The sequence below is a fragment of the Limanda limanda genome, chromosome 2, assembly GCF_963576545.1.
Source record: "Limanda limanda chromosome 2, fLimLim1.1, whole genome shotgun sequence".
NCBI classification, from domain to species: Eukaryota; Metazoa; Chordata; class Actinopteri; order Pleuronectiformes; family Pleuronectidae; genus Limanda; species Limanda limanda.
In genome coordinates this window covers 22624071-22641912 of record NC_083637.1, presented here as the reverse complement: position 1 = coordinate 22641912, position 17842 = coordinate 22624071, and the positions used below count along the sequence as shown (strand labels likewise).

Genomic DNA, 17842 nt, shown 5'->3' with positions numbered 1-17842 from the left:
GAGATCTTGCAGTGGGGTTCCTCTGAGCAGGATATGGACACTGTTTCCTCTTCCGCTATGAAGCCAGTATCGACGCATGTTCTGATCATAGACTGTATATAGTTCTGATATGATAGAAGTACTTACCCAGCCCGTTTTCTTGAAAGGTAACTAGACACCATTAAGGGAGAAATAGTCGTGTGGTCAATACTGGTTTATACACAGTGGTGGAAGGAGTACTCAAGCATTTAACTTCAGTAAAAGTACAAACAAGACTGATGTTCACGAGTATCTACTTTTCAACCCGAGGAAAATAAGTTTTAAATATACTTTGTATTATTAGAATTTAAAGTGCCACATCAACTTTCCAACTTGAGTAAAAGTGAGTAATTGGGTTCTTCCTTTCAAATATAATAAAATTATTAAAAGTCAATGTAATTGCAGGGAGTCGCTATTCCTTTCATTATTATGGAGTCTTTGCCTACATTGGAACAATTCTCTTATTTATTCATTTCCAAAATACAATAACCATGTATAAACGTGTTGGAGTAGAAAGTAGTTATTGGCTGATGTATTAGAGTACAAGTTAAAAATACTTGAAAATAAATCTACTTAAGGTACATAAATGAAAAATGTATTTAAATACAGTAAGGAAGTAAATGTTGTTACATCCCACAACATAGATCAACCCTTAAACAAAATAAACAGCTTCAATGTTGAAATCACTTGTTTAATGAGTTTTAAAATGGCCATTCCACTATATATAATAGATGATTAGCTTTTAAAAGTTGTAGTATGGAAATGAAAAATGAAATCACAGGAAGACAGTGATATTTGTTAATGCAAAAATGTTATTCTACAAATTGGACATTCCAGTTGCTGCTCATGCAGATACATACGACTCAAACGTTCCAATAAGTACAGACTGAGCAATGAAGAGATAAGAAGAGGGGGTGTACAACCGCCGCACACATACATTGACAACACACATAATGAGATAAATCAGGAAGTGTTGGTTCACTCTGTCGCTGTCTGTGCAGACTGCTGTTTCTGCTGTCCTCTATCTTCATACACACCACATCAGGGTGGCAACTTATCTCTCTGCCCCCCTGGACTAACACATGGACACGAGCACATTCGGACAGCATGGGCTCCAGACTGAAGTAAGTTTTATCAAGTAATTTTTCTTCTTCTACTTTCATCATCATCACTCTGTTCTTGTGGTTTTCATCACTTCCTCTCGCAACTGCACAGGAAGTTTCCTGCAGCAGCCTCAAATCACTTATAACACATTTCATGTTGGACCAGTTTTTGATCAAAACCCACAAGAACCGGGTTGTTTAATAATACATTTAGTTATATAATGATAATTATACTCTCTTACATTTTTTGATCTTTATTGTTAATACTTTGTAGAGTTTTGTTCTTATATTTTCACATCTAGTTTTAGTGTGCTATGTGCCCGATTCCTCTATCTATCTATCTATCTATCTATCTATCTATCTATCTATCTATCTATCTATCTATCTATCTATCTATCTATCTATCTATCTATCTATCTATCTATCTATCTATCTATCTATCTATCTATCTATCTATCTATCTATCTATCTATCTATCTATCTATCTATCTATCTTTCTTTCTTTCTTTCTTTCTTTCTATCTATCTATCTATCTATCTATCTATCTATCTATCTATCTATCTATCTATCTATCTTTCTATCTATCTTTCTTTCTATCTATCTATCTATCTATCTATCTATCTATCTATCTATCTATCTATCTATCTATCTATCTATCTATCTATCTATCTATCTATCTATCTACTATCTATCTATCTATCTATCTATCTATCTATCTATCTATCTATCTATCTTTCTATCTATCTATCTATCTATCTATCTATCTATCTATCTATCTATCTATCTATCTATCTATCTATCTATCTATCTATCTATCTATCTATCTATCTATATGAATATTTGAATGTAACCACACTTAACTCTCTCCGTATTTGCCTATGCTGAAAATATTGATTGAATTCAACATAAATGTGTTTGATGGGTAATACACTTTATAAACGTCTCTAACATCTATCTCTTTGCTCTCAGACAAAACCCTGAGCAAACCTTCTACTGGTTCTTTGAAGCAACTTGTCCTGTCGCCAGAGACAAAGGTGAGGCCCCTGTCCCATTCCCTGCAGGGCCAGTTTAGACGGGGGAGTGACCTACAAGAGCATAGTGATTTGTCAGTCAAAGAGAAGTTGACACAAACTTGTTCCTGAAACACTTTCCTCTGACTCTGCTCGTCATCTTCTTGTCTGGCACACGGCACAACTGTTAAACACCCTCTGAGATTTGCTCCAAAAACAAAAAAGCACCTCTAGATTATTTCTGTGTCGTGAAACAGTACAATGTTAAGACTTAGTGTGTGGTGTTTCTGTAGAGCTGAGAGTTGCTTGTGCTTCCTGTCACGTGATCAGTCAAACCACACAGCCTGCAGTCTAGCCATATTCGAAAACAGATGAGAACATGTTGTGGTTATGTGAAGGACTTAGCAACTAACGAACAAGGTGAAGGGGTTCAAACATTTTTTTTATTGTGATGCGACAGTTATTGAATTTGGCCATTTGTGATTATTTACCACATACACTTTATTTTCTCTCTGCCTTGTAAAACTGGGCTAAGATGTTTATTCATTTCTTTGACTGTTACAGATCCCTGTGTGCTGTTTCAGTTTCCAGAGGACTTCAGTGATGAGGTAGTCGCTAATGTCTCCTGCCCCTGTAACATTATATTTGTGGATATAATGTCACATCATAAACTAGAATGACACTCAGCAGAGTAGAGTCTACCAAAGATATCAGTTCCCTTTATATGCCTGTTTTCTTCTATCAATATTCATAATATTCACTTTGAAATGAGTGAAAATGACAAAAAACACCTCAAAGTTTAACAATATTAAGGAAACTAAAAAAAAATAGAATCCTGGATACGCCCCTTTGTTTGGATCTATGCCTAAATGTGGTGGTTTGGTCCTGAATCCCATCCTTTCCCCAAGTTTCAATAAAATCTGTAGTTTTTGCATAACCTGACAAACAGATCCCTCAAACAGAAGGAAGTTATGACCCTCGCAGCTTGTTTTTAGCCTCATTAGCAGCTTGGTCCTACAGATTGTAATGTCAATTGGTTTGTCCATTCACCACTTTGGTGCAGAATATAATATCTAATTAATCTTTGCATGGACTGCCACGATTTTTATCATCACACATCATGATACCCAGAGGATGAATTTTGACCTCCACCAGGGACGTTATGTTTAAATGTGGGGTTTGATAAGGGGACTGTTGGGTCTTGGCTGAGCTATGTACTCTACTGTGTGACATTCTAGTTATAATTTTGTTGTTGTTTCATATTTCCCTCATGATGAGCTGTTAACAACGTTGATACTCCACCGATTGTTCATTTCGCTGCAGTATCTGCCCCGAACTTTTATTTAGTAAACTTATCACATTACCATCAGCTTGAGATGTACTTGTCTTTTTTTTTTTTTTTTTTTTTTTTGAACAATGTTTTTTTTATTAATTTCCAATAAGAACCTACAAAACACATTGACACATCCCACATAAGTTGCACAATGAAATGCAGGTGAACTTCACTGCATACACATACATACAAAAAATAAAATAAATAAATAAAGATAAACACGCACACAAACATACATACCACGTAAAATAATAACAATAATAAATAAAATAAAATAAAAAATGGGTACTTGTCTTTTTATTTGGATCTGCACCAAATTGTACACAGTCATCAATATCAGTCCCCTAAACATCTCAGACTGTTAATGATCCGGGGGAAAAAAATCCTAAATCTGGCCCTTGGTTCAGAACCAGACCAATATTTAATAGTAGTTTTTGTTAATCAACAAAAACATGCAGACAAAAACTACTGCTTGAGAGAAGTAAAATTGGAAATAGCAGCAGGACACTCCAACAAACATCTGCCTCTGCAGCCTCACAGATCCACCGGCACGTCGGCAGACTCCTGATCGCTTGAGCTGATTTGTTTCTGTTTATTTCTCTCTGCTAGGAGTCCTTTCAGACGTTACCTAGATTTTGCTTCCCATATGACATACAGAGGTGAGTATAAACTGGATGGTTTGCAGCTCACTCCAGCTTCTAGACTGTTTTGGTTTTCCATGTGTCCAACACTCTTCATCTGCTCAGAGTGAGGGCTGGGGTTGCCGTGCAGCACTTCACCTTTGTTCTCACCGACCTTGAGGGATGCCAACGCTTCGGCTTCTGCCGTCTCGCCAACAGCATGCAGACCTGCCTTTGCATACTCAGGTACGTGCGTGTGTGCATGTGTCTGAAGGTTCAACCATGACTCTAGCACCTCAATTAAACCCATTTTTCTTCCATTCAAATCCAGTTACCTTCCCTGGTTTGAAGTGTTTTACAAACTTCTCAACAGCTTGGCTGATTACCTGACAAAGGGACAAGTGAGTTTCCACAGCTTGTGTCTAATGTTTCTGCTTCTGCATTATTCTTTCATATGGCATCATTAACGTCACGGACATTGTCTTCTCAACAGACCAATGAGATGAAGGCGCTGCTGGCTGCTCTCTACCAGCAGCCCCTACCACTGGCAGCTGGATCTGTCACTCTGCAAATGGTAAATCTCTAATTAGCCAATAACAACCAGGGGTCAATTCTCACAACTTTACGGCTGTTTTCTGTCGGTGGTTAGCGTGTTGTGTTTTTTTCTGAGGGAGAGCAGCTATTGGTCAGCACAGGGGTGTCCCATCCTGTCGGACACCCGGAGGGTCAAGAGGGGGTGAGTCCTGCTGGAGTTCACGTGGTCTGGAACATTTGCTAAGCAGAGACAAACTAACTCCTGCTGGACAACTTCAGCTGTCTGTGCTTGTTGACTAAACCTGATGTGTGCCGACTAAAACCGTGTCTCTCAGCCCTTGAATCAATCAAACTCAACACCATTAACATCTTAAATTTTGTCTGTATGTATTCATAACCCGTGACTTTACTGACCTCATCCCCAAAATCCTTTGTCTTACGAGTTATGCCTCAAAGGTACAGCTGAGTGTATTTTTGCATTTCATTCCAAAATGGAAAATCCTCCTCTTGAAAGATTCAAAGCCTAAAACAATTCCCTGGTGCAAAATGTAGACAATATTATTCAAGTTGTAACCCATTTTTCAGATTTGATTCCTAATTGATTTTGCAATACCCCATGGTTGGCATGGTAGCAGCAAATAAATGTATTACTATTGATTCAAGAACTGTTGTTTGCATTAGTGGGATCTTAAAGCAACACTATGCAAAAATGTTTAACCTTAAAATAGCAGCTTCTGAATTAGATTGATTGTTCACTGACTTGGAATTGTGAGAATGGAGCCACTTTCATTCCCACTCTTCACCCTCAAAGTCTGTTCTTGCTCTGTGCAGCTTTGGTGAGTGGATACGATCTCCGATTAGAATTGTTTAACCGACTGATTTTCCCTAATTTATATTGTCAGAATAACATCCAGGAAGTCCACGAGTGAAGCCAAACTGTAGATCAGTTAAAAAGGCGTCGAAGGAGTAATTTAGACCAGCATTTATCTGCCATGTTCCTCGAGTAAACTTTTTAAATAAAAATAATTCTTTAAAACGTTTGGTGTATTTGTGTAAGCAACAGCTCCTCTGATTCAGGAAGCCAGGGATCATGAGAAATTCTCCGTATAGTTGTGTTTCAGTTCAGTAAGTGGGTTTACCCTCTCAGAGTCACTATACACAATCAGAGCTCCAGTCAAGAGATTGATGGGCTTTGTTTTTTCTTCTCCATTCAAACCACTTAATCACTAGAAATGGAGCCCAACACAATTCATCACAACGTCTGGCAGCAGAGGGCGCTGCTGCTCATTGAAAGTCACAAAGAGTTGCTTTAATTCAGTGTTGTTTGAAAGTGAAGACAAAGTTTAATCCAGCACAGGAATGGATGAGTAATTCAGTTATGATGAAAGCCTGTGTAAACACAATGAAGGACAATAACAGGCGTTGGATTTGCTGAAGGTCTTACAGAAGGTTGTGTAACATAAAAACATCACAGCTTTTACACAACAAAAGTGGATTCCAAAGTCTGATCCTGTAACCTTTGATGCTCACTCAGTCTGAATGATGCTGAAAATACTAATCGAGCAAAAAAATATGTTTTCATTTGAGTCACACAGGTTTATTAACATTTGTCTGTTTCACTCATTTTGACCAGGTTCCATACTTTATTGCTCCAGACCCCAGGAGTCTCCCTTCCATCCCTGAAAATGTGAGTTTGTCAGATTCAAAAAAATCCTTCGTAAAGCAATCCTAAAGGGTTTTGTGCAAAATACTTTACTGCCCATTTTAACTGGTGTGTGTGCGTGTGTTTATCAGAGGAACTTAACAGAGCTGATTGTGGCAGTAGATGTGGGCAACCTGCTCCAGCTCTACGCCAGCATGCTGTTTGAGAGACGCATTCTGATCTTTGCCAGCAAACTCAGCACTGTAAGAATCACATTAGTCATTCTACTATTTTTATCATATTGTGTTTGCCTCTGTGTTCACTCTCTGGAACTGACTACCCTTTTTTTGAAACTATACTTGACATAATATCTAATCGTAACTGTTCACCCTTCAGCAGATTACTAACCCCCAGTGAAGACAGAAACCACCCCAAGCTTCTGATGAATGCTGAAACATTGCAATAGAATGGCATATAGAGTACATACCTCCACCAAGGCCTAACAGTCCTCTTAAATTCAATTCAAATTCAATTCATGAAGTAATAGATCTCAGTCCACTTATAACGAAACTGCAGTCATCATTTTAGGACACATGTCATTTTGGAGAGGAAAAAGCAGAAATAACAAGCTTGTCGCCTGCAGTGAAACTGGGAAAGCGTCTTTTTAAGTTATGCTTTAGTATAAGTTTCACATATAACAAAATATTTCATCTTTTGGCTTTTCAGCACCACACCATCATAAATATCAAGACTTTGAACAGATTGGCCAAGAAAGAGTGTCTATTCCGAAAAAAGAACCATGCAGACTTGGAGGAAGTGGCCTCTTTTGTGGAGAAAGAGAAGTTTGATAGTGGTCGACTGCAGAGTTGCAGTTTGTTACATGTGAATTATACTCAAAGGGGTTTCATAGTTTCTATTGAAACTGGGAGCCAAAATGAGCGAAACTCCATCAAGCACTGGTTATTTCTTTATTTGGGAATTTATTACTTTTTTGTCATGCAATTATTGATTTATTATCTTAATAGTGAGACTTAAATCTTGATACCTCCGTTTTTTTTCTTCTGAAAATGAAATATGGCCCTAATACTCATCATACAAACAAACCATCAAACAGACGAATGGACATAAACTCTGTCATTGTGCTGCCTTGAAATCCTGTGGGCTGTTGTCGTCTAAACCTGCTTTCCATTTTGTCTTTGTAGCTGACGTCTTGTGTGCACGCATTCAGCACTTTGTTATACCCCATGTACTGGCAACACATCTTCATACCTATCCTGCCACCTCACCTACTGGACTACTGCTGGTAAGAATCTGTCCATCCCGTCAGCCTCCTGTTCCCTGACCTTGGATTAATACAAGTTTTTCATTTGGTTACAGTGCACCTATGCCTTACCTAATAGGGGTCCACACCAGTCTAGCTGAGGTAAACTGATTAAAACTGCTTCAGTCAAATACCAAACCTTTCAAATCTACCAGCAGGTTTGTGATGTAAATGATTAAAAGACTTGTCTGTGTGTGTCTGACAGAAGGTGAGGAGTCGAGGGTTGGAAGAAGTTGTCATTCTAAATGTGGACACAAACTCTCTAGAGACGCCCTTTGACGACCTTAAAAGGATACCTTCAGAAGTGGTAATACATTCTCTGTGTGCAGGATTGTTTGCTTTTTTAGTGATTCTGTATGGGTCTCTCATTCGTTTTGTTTGTATCATAAGGGAAATTTGACTGGAAAGTTATTTAAAAGCTATTTTTAGATGATGGTCTGTAGCACAGAACCAGGTGATGAGTGTTAACCACAGGAACTGAACTTGAAAGTAAAGGTCTATATCTTAGACAGGCCTATGCATTTTCTCCATATGTGAAGAGCCAAGGTGAGGTCAATAAAACCAGTAAAGAAACTGTAGTTATTTTGGATATAATAAAACATTGCAGCAGCTGTAGGTTTTGGTGTTCGGTAATATGCCCTAAAACATTCTACCAAAAGCCAATAGCAAAATCCCCGGGGCACTTTCATTTTGGGACGTGTAAACCTGGCTCTGGTGACAATACAAGAGTATAAGAGTGACTGAAATGATCCCTTGGCCCTTGGGAAAGTTCCTGGGATGGAAGAACAGACAAAAGACAAAAGACTAAACGTTTGCTCCCTCTTTCACCCTACACACTCCCTCCTCATCTTCACTTGATGGAAAGTTGCTGTTTTGACCGTGATTAGTTAACAACTGTGGCACTGTAGGTTCATCCAAGATTAATGTCAGAGCTGTGTCGGTGAAACTGTTTCCAGATGTCTGGGCTGAAGCTGTGTTTGAAGCGTCAGGCCGTGTCTCCAGGCTGTGGAGTCTCTCTGGCCTTCCTGAGAGCTCAGGCTCTGCTGTTCGGAGGCTACAGGGACGCACTGCAGACTCACGAGGTCAGTCACTCACTCACTGGGTAATTAAGAGATGGCACTTTAAAGGAGTCATATTCTGCTTTTCTCAGGTTTTCTCTCCTGAAGTCTGTCAAATAGGTTTCTTGTGTATGTGATGGGTCTGGAAAGTTACTGTACTGGCCAATCAGTGCAGACTTGATTTTATCAGGATTTATCCACATTCATCCATTTTCATTTGAAAGCACTCCAACTCTGCTACAGACACACATGGTGTCCATACTACTCCGGAGCTTTAGAGCCACTGAAACAGAGATGTTTGGAAACACTGTTGGCCCTGTTTTAGTTTGAACGCTCCGGTGTAGTCTGGATGAAAATGATGACGTAGACACTCAGAACCACTTGCTGATTGGGTCTTGTTGTTGGTCATGACGTTGACTTCACTTATTCGTCATTCTCAGCTGAGTAGGTACATTTACAACTCTGCTTTATCAGGTCAGAACAGAAGTCCTGTGTTTGTCTATTTGGACTCTTTATCTCTCTCTCTGTTCTTCTTTGCAGGAAGGTGAAATACGTTTCAGTGAGAAGATGTTTCTAGATCACAAATCTCAAAGTATGAGGCAGTTTCTACAGAGTGCTGTTCACCTTCAGCTCTTCAAAGAGGTAAACCCTGTGCTGCCCTCTGCTGGAGAAATACGGTTAAACAGTGAAGAGAGCATCGTAGGGCAGAGAACAGAAGTGAAAGGTTGAAGCTGGTTATACCTAATGTCTCAGACATCCTTTGATTTTAGATTATTAATATAATGGAATTTTTCACCTAATTTGTTTGGTTATATTACATCAGACTTGGTACTTCCACGTGGTTAAAGCCACATAATTGACTCTAAAATACAGTTTGTTGAAATGATCCTGTTCGTGAACAATAAATAATATTTGTCTTGTTTTAGTTCATAGATGGCCGCCTGGATATTCTCAACAAGGGAGAGGAACCAGATGACCTCTTCGAGGAAGAGATCCTAAAGTGTGAAGCAACAGCTGGTGTGTGTCTGAATGTTAGTTTGTCTCAAATGTTCTATTACTCACTTATCACTTATCCTCTGTATATCTGTTGATCTGCAGGAACAAGCAAATCGTATCAGCAGTTAGTTGGTAATTTAAAGGTAAGTTATTTTTATCTTTAGTGATACACTTTTGTATTTGGGGATTTTGTTTTCCCAACTTGATCAAAAGTGCAACACTGCTGCGTTTGCATTCTTGACAGAAAGGAGGAGGAGCGCTAATCCTCAACATGAAGTCCAAAGCTCACATGAGGGTGAGTAGAGGTGTTTGTGTTGGGAGGGGTGCAGCAGGTGAATGTTGTGTGCAGCGCCAACACAATTCTCCTCATCATCTGTTTTATTCCCTCCCAGGCCAAAGGTCTCGCCAAGTCTGGTCTGAAAAACCTGCTGCTGCACAAGGTGGGCTCGTGTTTATGTGGGCATGCGCCTTGTTTTGTGCAAATTCTGCCAAAGTTGGCCTTGTCACTTCTTCCCTCCTTCCTGTTTGTGTGTGTGCATTGCAGGCCCACAATGAAGACCACACCCTGCAGAGAGGAGGATCAGTGGCACATCGCCGTGGCCAATCTGATTGCCTGCAGGATCGCCTGCCGATCACACAGCACTTTGGGAAGGTGTGACCTCTTTCAAAACAACCACACGTCCATTTGCACACATCAGCCTCATTCATTTTAAGCTTCTTATTAAATTGGAGATCCCGTCCACATATATTAACGACCCCATCATGCCTGTTCCACTGTCTCCCACTGCTCGTGTTGCCCTGTTTCTTTTGCTTCATTGTGATCCACCCCAACATTTGTCATGTTGTTTGTGGGGATGTTGCTTTGTGTCTATGTCGCCTCTTATCAGCCACGTCCCCGTCGGCCCTTGCACAAATTCAGGTCCCCCAGAGACCAGGACAACATGAAGGACACAGGAGATACATGGGATGGGTGAGCAGGGTCGCAAAGGAACAAAGTATAGTGACATAAATACTGTACTTTTATGCAGTTTTGCGGCATGTACTTTACTGGAGTGTTTCGATTTTTTGCTGGTTTAGTCCAATTAATTTCAGAGGGACTTATTATGTGTTTTACCTTTATTTATTTGTCTCACAGCTGTAGTTTCAAACTATTCTTTAAAAGTAAGAGCTTGCACGTATTTTAACAGATTAAGCCGTCCAGAATCCAAATAAACCAACAAACTGGATGAAACGTATTCAGGAAAAAGAAAAGAAGCGCTCATTGCTCAATGTGGTTTTTTTCAATTTTTATTGAACGAGCAAACACATTTTTCTGTGCTGCTGAACATTAACTAAAAGCTGGCAAAAGAATAAGTTAATACTGAGAATAAACCAGACAATCAATAGAAATTCTAAGAAGCTCCTATTCGACCCAACAGTAAAACTGGCTCCATATAAAGGTAACTAGGATGTACTAGACTGTCAATGGGTTATTGAATACATTTACATATGTATTATATTATATTATTTTAAATTATATTTGGATGTACTTAAAGAAAGTGAGTTTCATCCTTTGTTCTGTTCTTAGAGCTGTGTCGGAGCCGGTGGTTGAGCCTGACTCTGAGCTCCAGAAGGATGAAGATGAGGGGGAAGATACGCTGCTGTGTGACCCGGAGGAGATGGATCTGCTCGGGGAGATTTTTGACACCCTCAGCTCCCGCAGTTACAATGACCGTGGCGTGCTGTACGGCACCCGGAGCCTGGATCTGTTCGGGCCAGACACTCATGATTATATCACAAAGGTAAGAAGAGGAGGAACTCATACACACACACACAAACAGACACACACATAAATACTATAGTCTAACAGGGGCTGTTGCTGTGATTCCAGTTTGGTCGAGTCAACCCCAGCCAGGAGAGCTTGTGCCTGTCCATCAGCGGCAGTGGCAGCCTGCACAGCTGGAATCTGGAAACCACAGAAGAGTTGTCAGATGTGACGGGGGACTCTGATTGGCCGTACCTAGACATTAGGGTACCAGAGGACGAGGAGTCAGAGAGACTTCTGACGGGATGTGAAAAAGAGGAAAAAAATAGAGGACAGAGGGAGGATGGAGAGAAGCAGGAAGAGGTAGAGGTAGTGATAAATGGGAACCCAGGAGGAGAAACAGAAAACACAAATACATTTAAGGAAGTGGAGTTTGAGGAGAAGAGAAAGAAAGAAGGTGAGGAAATGAGAGAGAGCCAAGGAGAGGAACCAGTGAAAGACAAGCGAGAGGATGAAGGGTTAACAGAAAAGAGGGAGGATGAGAGAAATCAGAGTGACGGGGTAACTGAAGGACACAGAGAAACAGATCAAATACAAAAAGGTGTAGCAACAGAAGAGATAAATGAGAGCCAGGACGACAAAGAAAAAGAGGTAAAAAGATCTTTAAACACACTTATAAAACTGAATCCCCATGATCACAACACGGTAGAGGAGCAGCAAGTACAGCAGGAGAGAGCCAATCCAGAGAACACAGCTTCTCCAGGGCCTCAACCTCCAGCAGGCCAGGAAAAAAGTTGTGAAGAGGCAGTGAATAAATCAGAGCGAGAGTTCAGACAAATCCCCTCTACGCCGAGAGTGCTGTCTGCTGTAGAACGCTTCCAGTGTCATGGATCCAGCCAGAGCATTCAGGTGAGGTCCAGCACCAAGGGCTCGGCTGAACCTGGGAAACCGGTCAACGTGTTGTGGAGCAAGGAGAACACACAAACCCACCATGTCCTGCCACGTCACTCCGGTACATCAGAGGAGAACGACTGCCCGGAGGTGCATAAGGAGGAAGACTCCCCTCTCATCAAAGTGTCTGAACTTAAGAAGAGATTTGAAGCTTAAAGGACGATGCTGTTTTGTTGTTGGTGTTGACAAGTCACTAGGTTTCCCTGGTTGTTGCTATTGAAGATGTCATTCAGAATTCAGAATATATTAACTATATATTTTTTCTGGACTCATGAGGTCAAAATTTGAAGAAATTCCCTAAAGGCAGACTTGAGATATCATGTTCATGTTTTGTGAGGCCAGTCCCCTTTGACCTTAAGGGTCTTTCAAAAACCATACACTCCAAGAACAGTCAAGCACTTCTTTAGCTAAAACAAAACCAGAGTAAAGAGTTAATTTATTGACGTCAACTTTCAGCTGCAGTTTGATTATGTGATCGAGTCAAAATAAACTACAGCACCGTGTGGCTCAGGTCGACAAAGTCATTCTTCAGGACACAAACTTTTGTCAAGCGATAAATAGTGAGAATATTTTTTGGTTAATTTGAATCTTGTTTACCTTGACGGACTGGAAGCACGGCTGAAAACAAGAACTAAATGAATGTGTTAACAGTGAGGACCCTGATTGGTTTACGGATCAGCTATTATGAGGGATTATTTGTCAGATTCACGAGTATGTGAGTATTCTACAACCACGTGTGTGTGTGAGAAAGTCTCTATGAGCTCATGCCCAGAGAAAACGGACAAATGCTGAGGATAATTTCCGCATGTTTGGTAACTTGTACAGAATAAAGTTTACATTTTGAACAATCGAGCCTCCCCCGGCCTTCAATGCTCCAAGTTAATGAAGAGAAAGAGCTGCAGCACTGGGTGTGCACATTGTTGGTTTTTTTACAAAACACTGTGAACATTGATTTTGAAGTTTTTAATATGAAATTGAGCTCCAAAGAGTTGACTTAAAAGTGCATCACAGTCATTGTTGTTTATTCAATATCATTAATCTAGAAAAGTTTTATACATATAAATATAGACTTACAGTGTTCCTGTACAAATACAAAATAAACTCAAGCTCATATCCCTCATGTGGTAGAACACAGGGAGTACCTTGTTAAGAAAAAGGGAATATTAACTCATGACATATTCCCTCTTCTAACGCAGTGAAACAGGCCCTGGAGTGGACAGTCCATTCAGTCTGTGTGTCCTCTCCGGGGATGAAAAGGTGCAGCACAAAGTGTTCTGTGAAGATTCATGGTGCAGAATACAAACGTAGATAATAGATTAGCAACAGCGCTTCATTAGAAAGCAGCAGGAATTGATCCACGGGTTTACACAGTGACAGAGGAAAGACGGCGTGCAAGGCCGCGTCCATCATATGAGTCGTTCCTCTTTGGGCAGCGGCAGCGGCAGGCCGGGCTTCTCAGATCCCTCCGCCCCCGTCTGTTTCCTCTCCTCCGCACTGGGCCTGTATGTTCCCTCCATCCTCCGCTTCTTCCTGATGACACACAGCAGCAGCAGCAGCGTCAAGCTGAGCAGGGAGAGCGCGGCAGAGACAAACGCCGACACAGCAGGGGGCATCAACACCTGCGTCGCCATAGTGATGGAGAGCTGGGGAGGGAAGCGCACACAGTTCAGGATGTCAGAGGGTTCCGTTTTCAATCAGGGTTTTCATCTGCATTTGTGCATAAGTTAGCAGCATAACATAAAATCTTTTTTTTCGCTTTCTTTGATATTGTGAGTTGAGGCATTTTTCAACATTGTTGTTGTCCGTATGAATGTAAAAGACGAAAATATCCTTTTAATGTCACAGCATGAGAATGTATGACACACACACACACGTCTAATTAACACACATTGTTCTTGATAATCAATTAATCATTTAGTCTGAGAATATATGAAAATAGAAAAACAAAAAGGGGCAAGTGACAACATCAAAAGTTTATAGTTTGTTCATACAATTATTTCAACAGCCAATCATCAATATTGCTGAATATTATGGAAATAATCCAATGACATGTTTTTTTTTATCTTTGGGTAAATAGTGAGTCATCTTTCTGCATTTAACATAAAAAAAAAGACTTCAGTTGAGAAAATAGGAAAAATTGCATCGACCAATTCAAATGCATACATTATTACGCCCTCAGGCATGCAATCACTAAAGACTGGGTGTGTGAGCGGGTCTATAAACTGGTCCTGGGATAGGTACACACCGAAACCACCGACTATCACCTGGTGAAAACCCATAGAGACAAACGGACAAAACAATCACCTCACCATAAATGTCCTGACACTGACGAGTAGTTCCTTCTTCCGTGTGAGGACAATGCGTTTACCTCCAATAACTCTCACACTACACGTTCATTTCCTCTCTAATCCTGGAACAAAACAAAAGCCACCGCACGTCTGTGTCGCCTCCACAACGCGGACGCATACCTGCGCACGGCGGAATGCGGCAGGTCCTGCTGCACCTGTCTGACCACTTCCTCCTCCTCCTCCGCCCAGCTGCTGCCCTGAGCAGACAGGTGGAGGAGGGACGGAGCTGCTGCCCTGAGCAGACAGGTGGAGGAGGAACAGAGCTGCTGCCGCCTTCCCGACGCTCACACACACTTGTCAAGCTGTGATCGTGGACTACGTGTTTTATTTGTTTATCTTTTCCTGCGGGGAAATGTCTGATGAAGTCGCGGTTACCTGCCAGGTGCCCGGCAGAGTCGACCCTTTGATTCAAAGGCGAGATGCTTCCGGTTGACCGATGAACCTCATGCTCCAGCGGGCATGAGGTCGCCCTGTCGCGGCAGGGCTGAAACTATTTGCCCCTCACCTGCCCTCCTCCACCTGCCTGTGCGCTGGCAAATGAGCCAAGTCACATGTCCTGCCTGCGCCAATCAGAAACTGGTGAATATCTACGTGGGCCGAGAGAGCTCAACGCACTGCAAATTGAAAAAAGAACACGTGCAAATACAAAAAACATCATCAGTCACAACACAGTGATGAACCTGGCTGAGGTTCCATCACCACTGAAGAGTAGCAGACCTAACGTCACAAAGAATGGAACTGCAGCCACGTTCATCACCCTGGAAACATTTCTGGTGTCCTTATTCGCTATTTGCAACGTCGTTTTCTTAATTTGAACATGTTTTTTCTCTATTTGCATGAGTTTTCTTCATTTGCAGTGCATTGAGCTCTGTCGACCACCGTACTTATCTCTTCCTCTCCCTTATATTCTTTTTGCCATGACTTACTAGTATTTTCTTGTCTTTATTTTTGTGTTAATTCACAGAGCTTACTGCAGAGAATTTGTAGCTTGGAGAATGCTAATAAATTCCATCAATCAGACATCATGGAGGCTTGGGTTAAATGATTAGAGAGAAGAGGCCTTGTGCTGAGTTGAGTTTGTCAGCTGAGCTGTCTGCTCTGTGGTGTGATTGATACTAATCAAATTACACATTTCAATTCATAAGAGGTACATAGATGATTATGATAATCATGATAGAAATAAAAGATAATTATAATTTGGCAGCCCAAGTAAATTCAGGCATATTCCTTCTGTAAAAAGTGTTTCTATAGCCGAGACTCAAAAGAAGTAAGCTTCTCATTCCAGAGCTTTGGGGACTTGAGGGCAAACACTCTGTCCACCCTGGTGTTCAGCCTGGATTCAGGAAGAGACTGAAGACCCTTACCCACAAATCGCAGGCTGCGCAGAGGTAAATAGGGAATTAAAAGATTTAGCCCGGGGCCAGGTTCATGAAAAGCCTAAAAAAATAATTTATACATTTTAGAATCAATGTAAAAGAAAACTGGGAGCCAACAGGTGTGATCTGATCATATCTCTTAGTTCTATTTAAAAGTCTGGCTGCTGAGCTTTACTTGAATTTTAGAAACTACAGTCGTTTCAGGATTTTCATCAAAGCACAAGGTAATAAAAGCATGTATGATTGTTTCTGCTACTCTTATTTTTGGATCAAATTGTTGGCAATATTACCTACATGGTAAAAACACGATTGGATAACTTATGTAATAGTTAACTTATAGTCAAACAATATGCAGTTTTAACAGTTTTGAGATGTTGTGAGATGTGGTCAATAGATTGCATTATTTCTTCAGTGATCTGTTGTCGCCCAATCCTGTTCGATCCTGTTTGATCAAAAACTGTAAAGGGGCCCATATTGGGAAAATTCCACTTTTGTAGTGCTTCTTCACCAGGGGTGTTTCTAGGATTGAAAGAAAGGGGGGGCTTAGCCCCTGAGAATGCTGAATGTTTGCTCGTGCAGCGCGCGCCAATTTTTTTGGGCTCATTTGGGGCTGCGGATATCCATTGTTTCAGACAGTTCATAGATTGGTTCAATCAGAAAGAGTGTGATTTTTCTCTGTATCTTTGCTTGCATTCATTCAGTATAAGATAACAGAAGAGACAGAATTTCAGGGTCATTGTGAAATTTGACAACACAAATATGAACTTTTCTCAAATAGAGAGAAATAATTTCCCTGCTTGTAAAAGAAAGACGGATTTACTAGTTTTCATATCTGCGTCACTCCCAAATCCTAATTCTTAAAGGGACCACACACGATGGATGGAGAATCGACCTGCCAGTGTCAACTTCTGAGTTGTTTATTTGTTGTATTATGAGGGAATAAGATACACAATACACAAAAATACATTCAAATTATTTCAAAAATAGCATCCAATGCACAGGCGATTTTAAAAATGTAATCATGTTTCCATGGCCATAGTCATACCATTGAGAAAACATGATGAGTGTTCAGTGCATTCCATTCCCGTTCTGAGGAAGTGAGGTCATCGGGACGTTGACAGGGACGGGGGTGGTTTGGAAGCAAAGGTTAATGAGCTTAGTGTTAACATGGCTCATTACAATATTGCCTTTCATTTGCCTCAAGTAAACCTAAATTTAAGCAGGTAACAATCGTTAACAACTACAGATAGCCACATTCTGTAACTACCTGTACTTACAATTACACTCCGTGTATCATTTACTATGAGCTAAACTCCTTGGCTGTAATCCTGCTGTCTTGATGAGAGACGTTACTTGGCAGAGTGAGAAAGCCAGCCCGGTCCTAGTGCCCGGTCTTTTACTGTTAAGTATGATGAGAGGCTATTGGATTGTAATTTGAGGGGGGAGAAAACATACAAACCAGAAACACACTCACATATGTAGCATGTTAGAGTTATAAATAACTTGTCCATGTGTAAAACAATAGTTTTACACATAAAAAAAAAAATCCCAATAATTATTTGGCCAACGACGCCCCTGTTCTACACGTTAATTTGGGTATCTGGCATGCCTACCGTCCCAAAAACTCTGGAAAAAAACAACTCTCGCAATTTGTTGTGGTTCCTCTATGTCAGAAACGATATGCTAGAGTGCATTGAATGGGATTACGAGCGAAAAATACGTAATAGTCACACCATGCCCATGTAGGGAGTCTCGCTACATGGCCTTGGACCACACCCCACCATCATC

General features: G+C 40.7%; 1 protein-coding gene across 1 annotated transcript; it reads left to right on the top strand.

Moving 5' to 3' along the window:
• The first annotated feature begins 82 nt into the window (after positions 1 to 82).
• On the top strand, positions 83 to 13178 carry dennd1c (DENN domain containing 1C). The gene is made up of 24 exons (XM_061094268.1): positions 83 to 146; positions 1020 to 1142; positions 2091 to 2155; positions 2696 to 2739; positions 4074 to 4123; positions 4211 to 4330; positions 4416 to 4485; positions 4578 to 4658; positions 4755 to 4820; positions 6252 to 6305; positions 6413 to 6523; positions 7463 to 7563; positions 7638 to 7683; positions 7787 to 7888; positions 8538 to 8663; positions 9180 to 9281; positions 9566 to 9656; positions 9738 to 9778; positions 9880 to 9930; positions 10028 to 10075; positions 10180 to 10287; positions 10523 to 10605; positions 11203 to 11416; positions 11506 to 13178. Exons 2-24 carry the CDS (start codon positions 1126 to 1128, stop codon positions 12484 to 12486), a joined length of 2772 nt encoding a protein of 923 aa, XP_060950251.1. The 5' UTR covers positions 83 to 146; positions 1020 to 1125; the 3' UTR covers positions 12487 to 13178.
• The last annotated feature ends 4664 nt before the right edge of the window (positions 13179 to 17842 follow it).

Bases quoted from the DNA above. Each gene is read 5' to 3' on its own strand.
- dennd1c (XM_061094268.1), top strand. The intron at 2,156-2,695 runs GTGAGGCCCCTG...TGACTGTTACAG, and splicing joins TCCTGTCGCCAGAGACAAAG to ATCCCTGTGTGCTGTTTCAG. The intron at 7,889-8,537 runs GTAATACATTCT...AACTGTTTCCAG, and splicing joins AAAGGATACCTTCAGAAGTG to ATGTCTGGGCTGAAGCTGTG.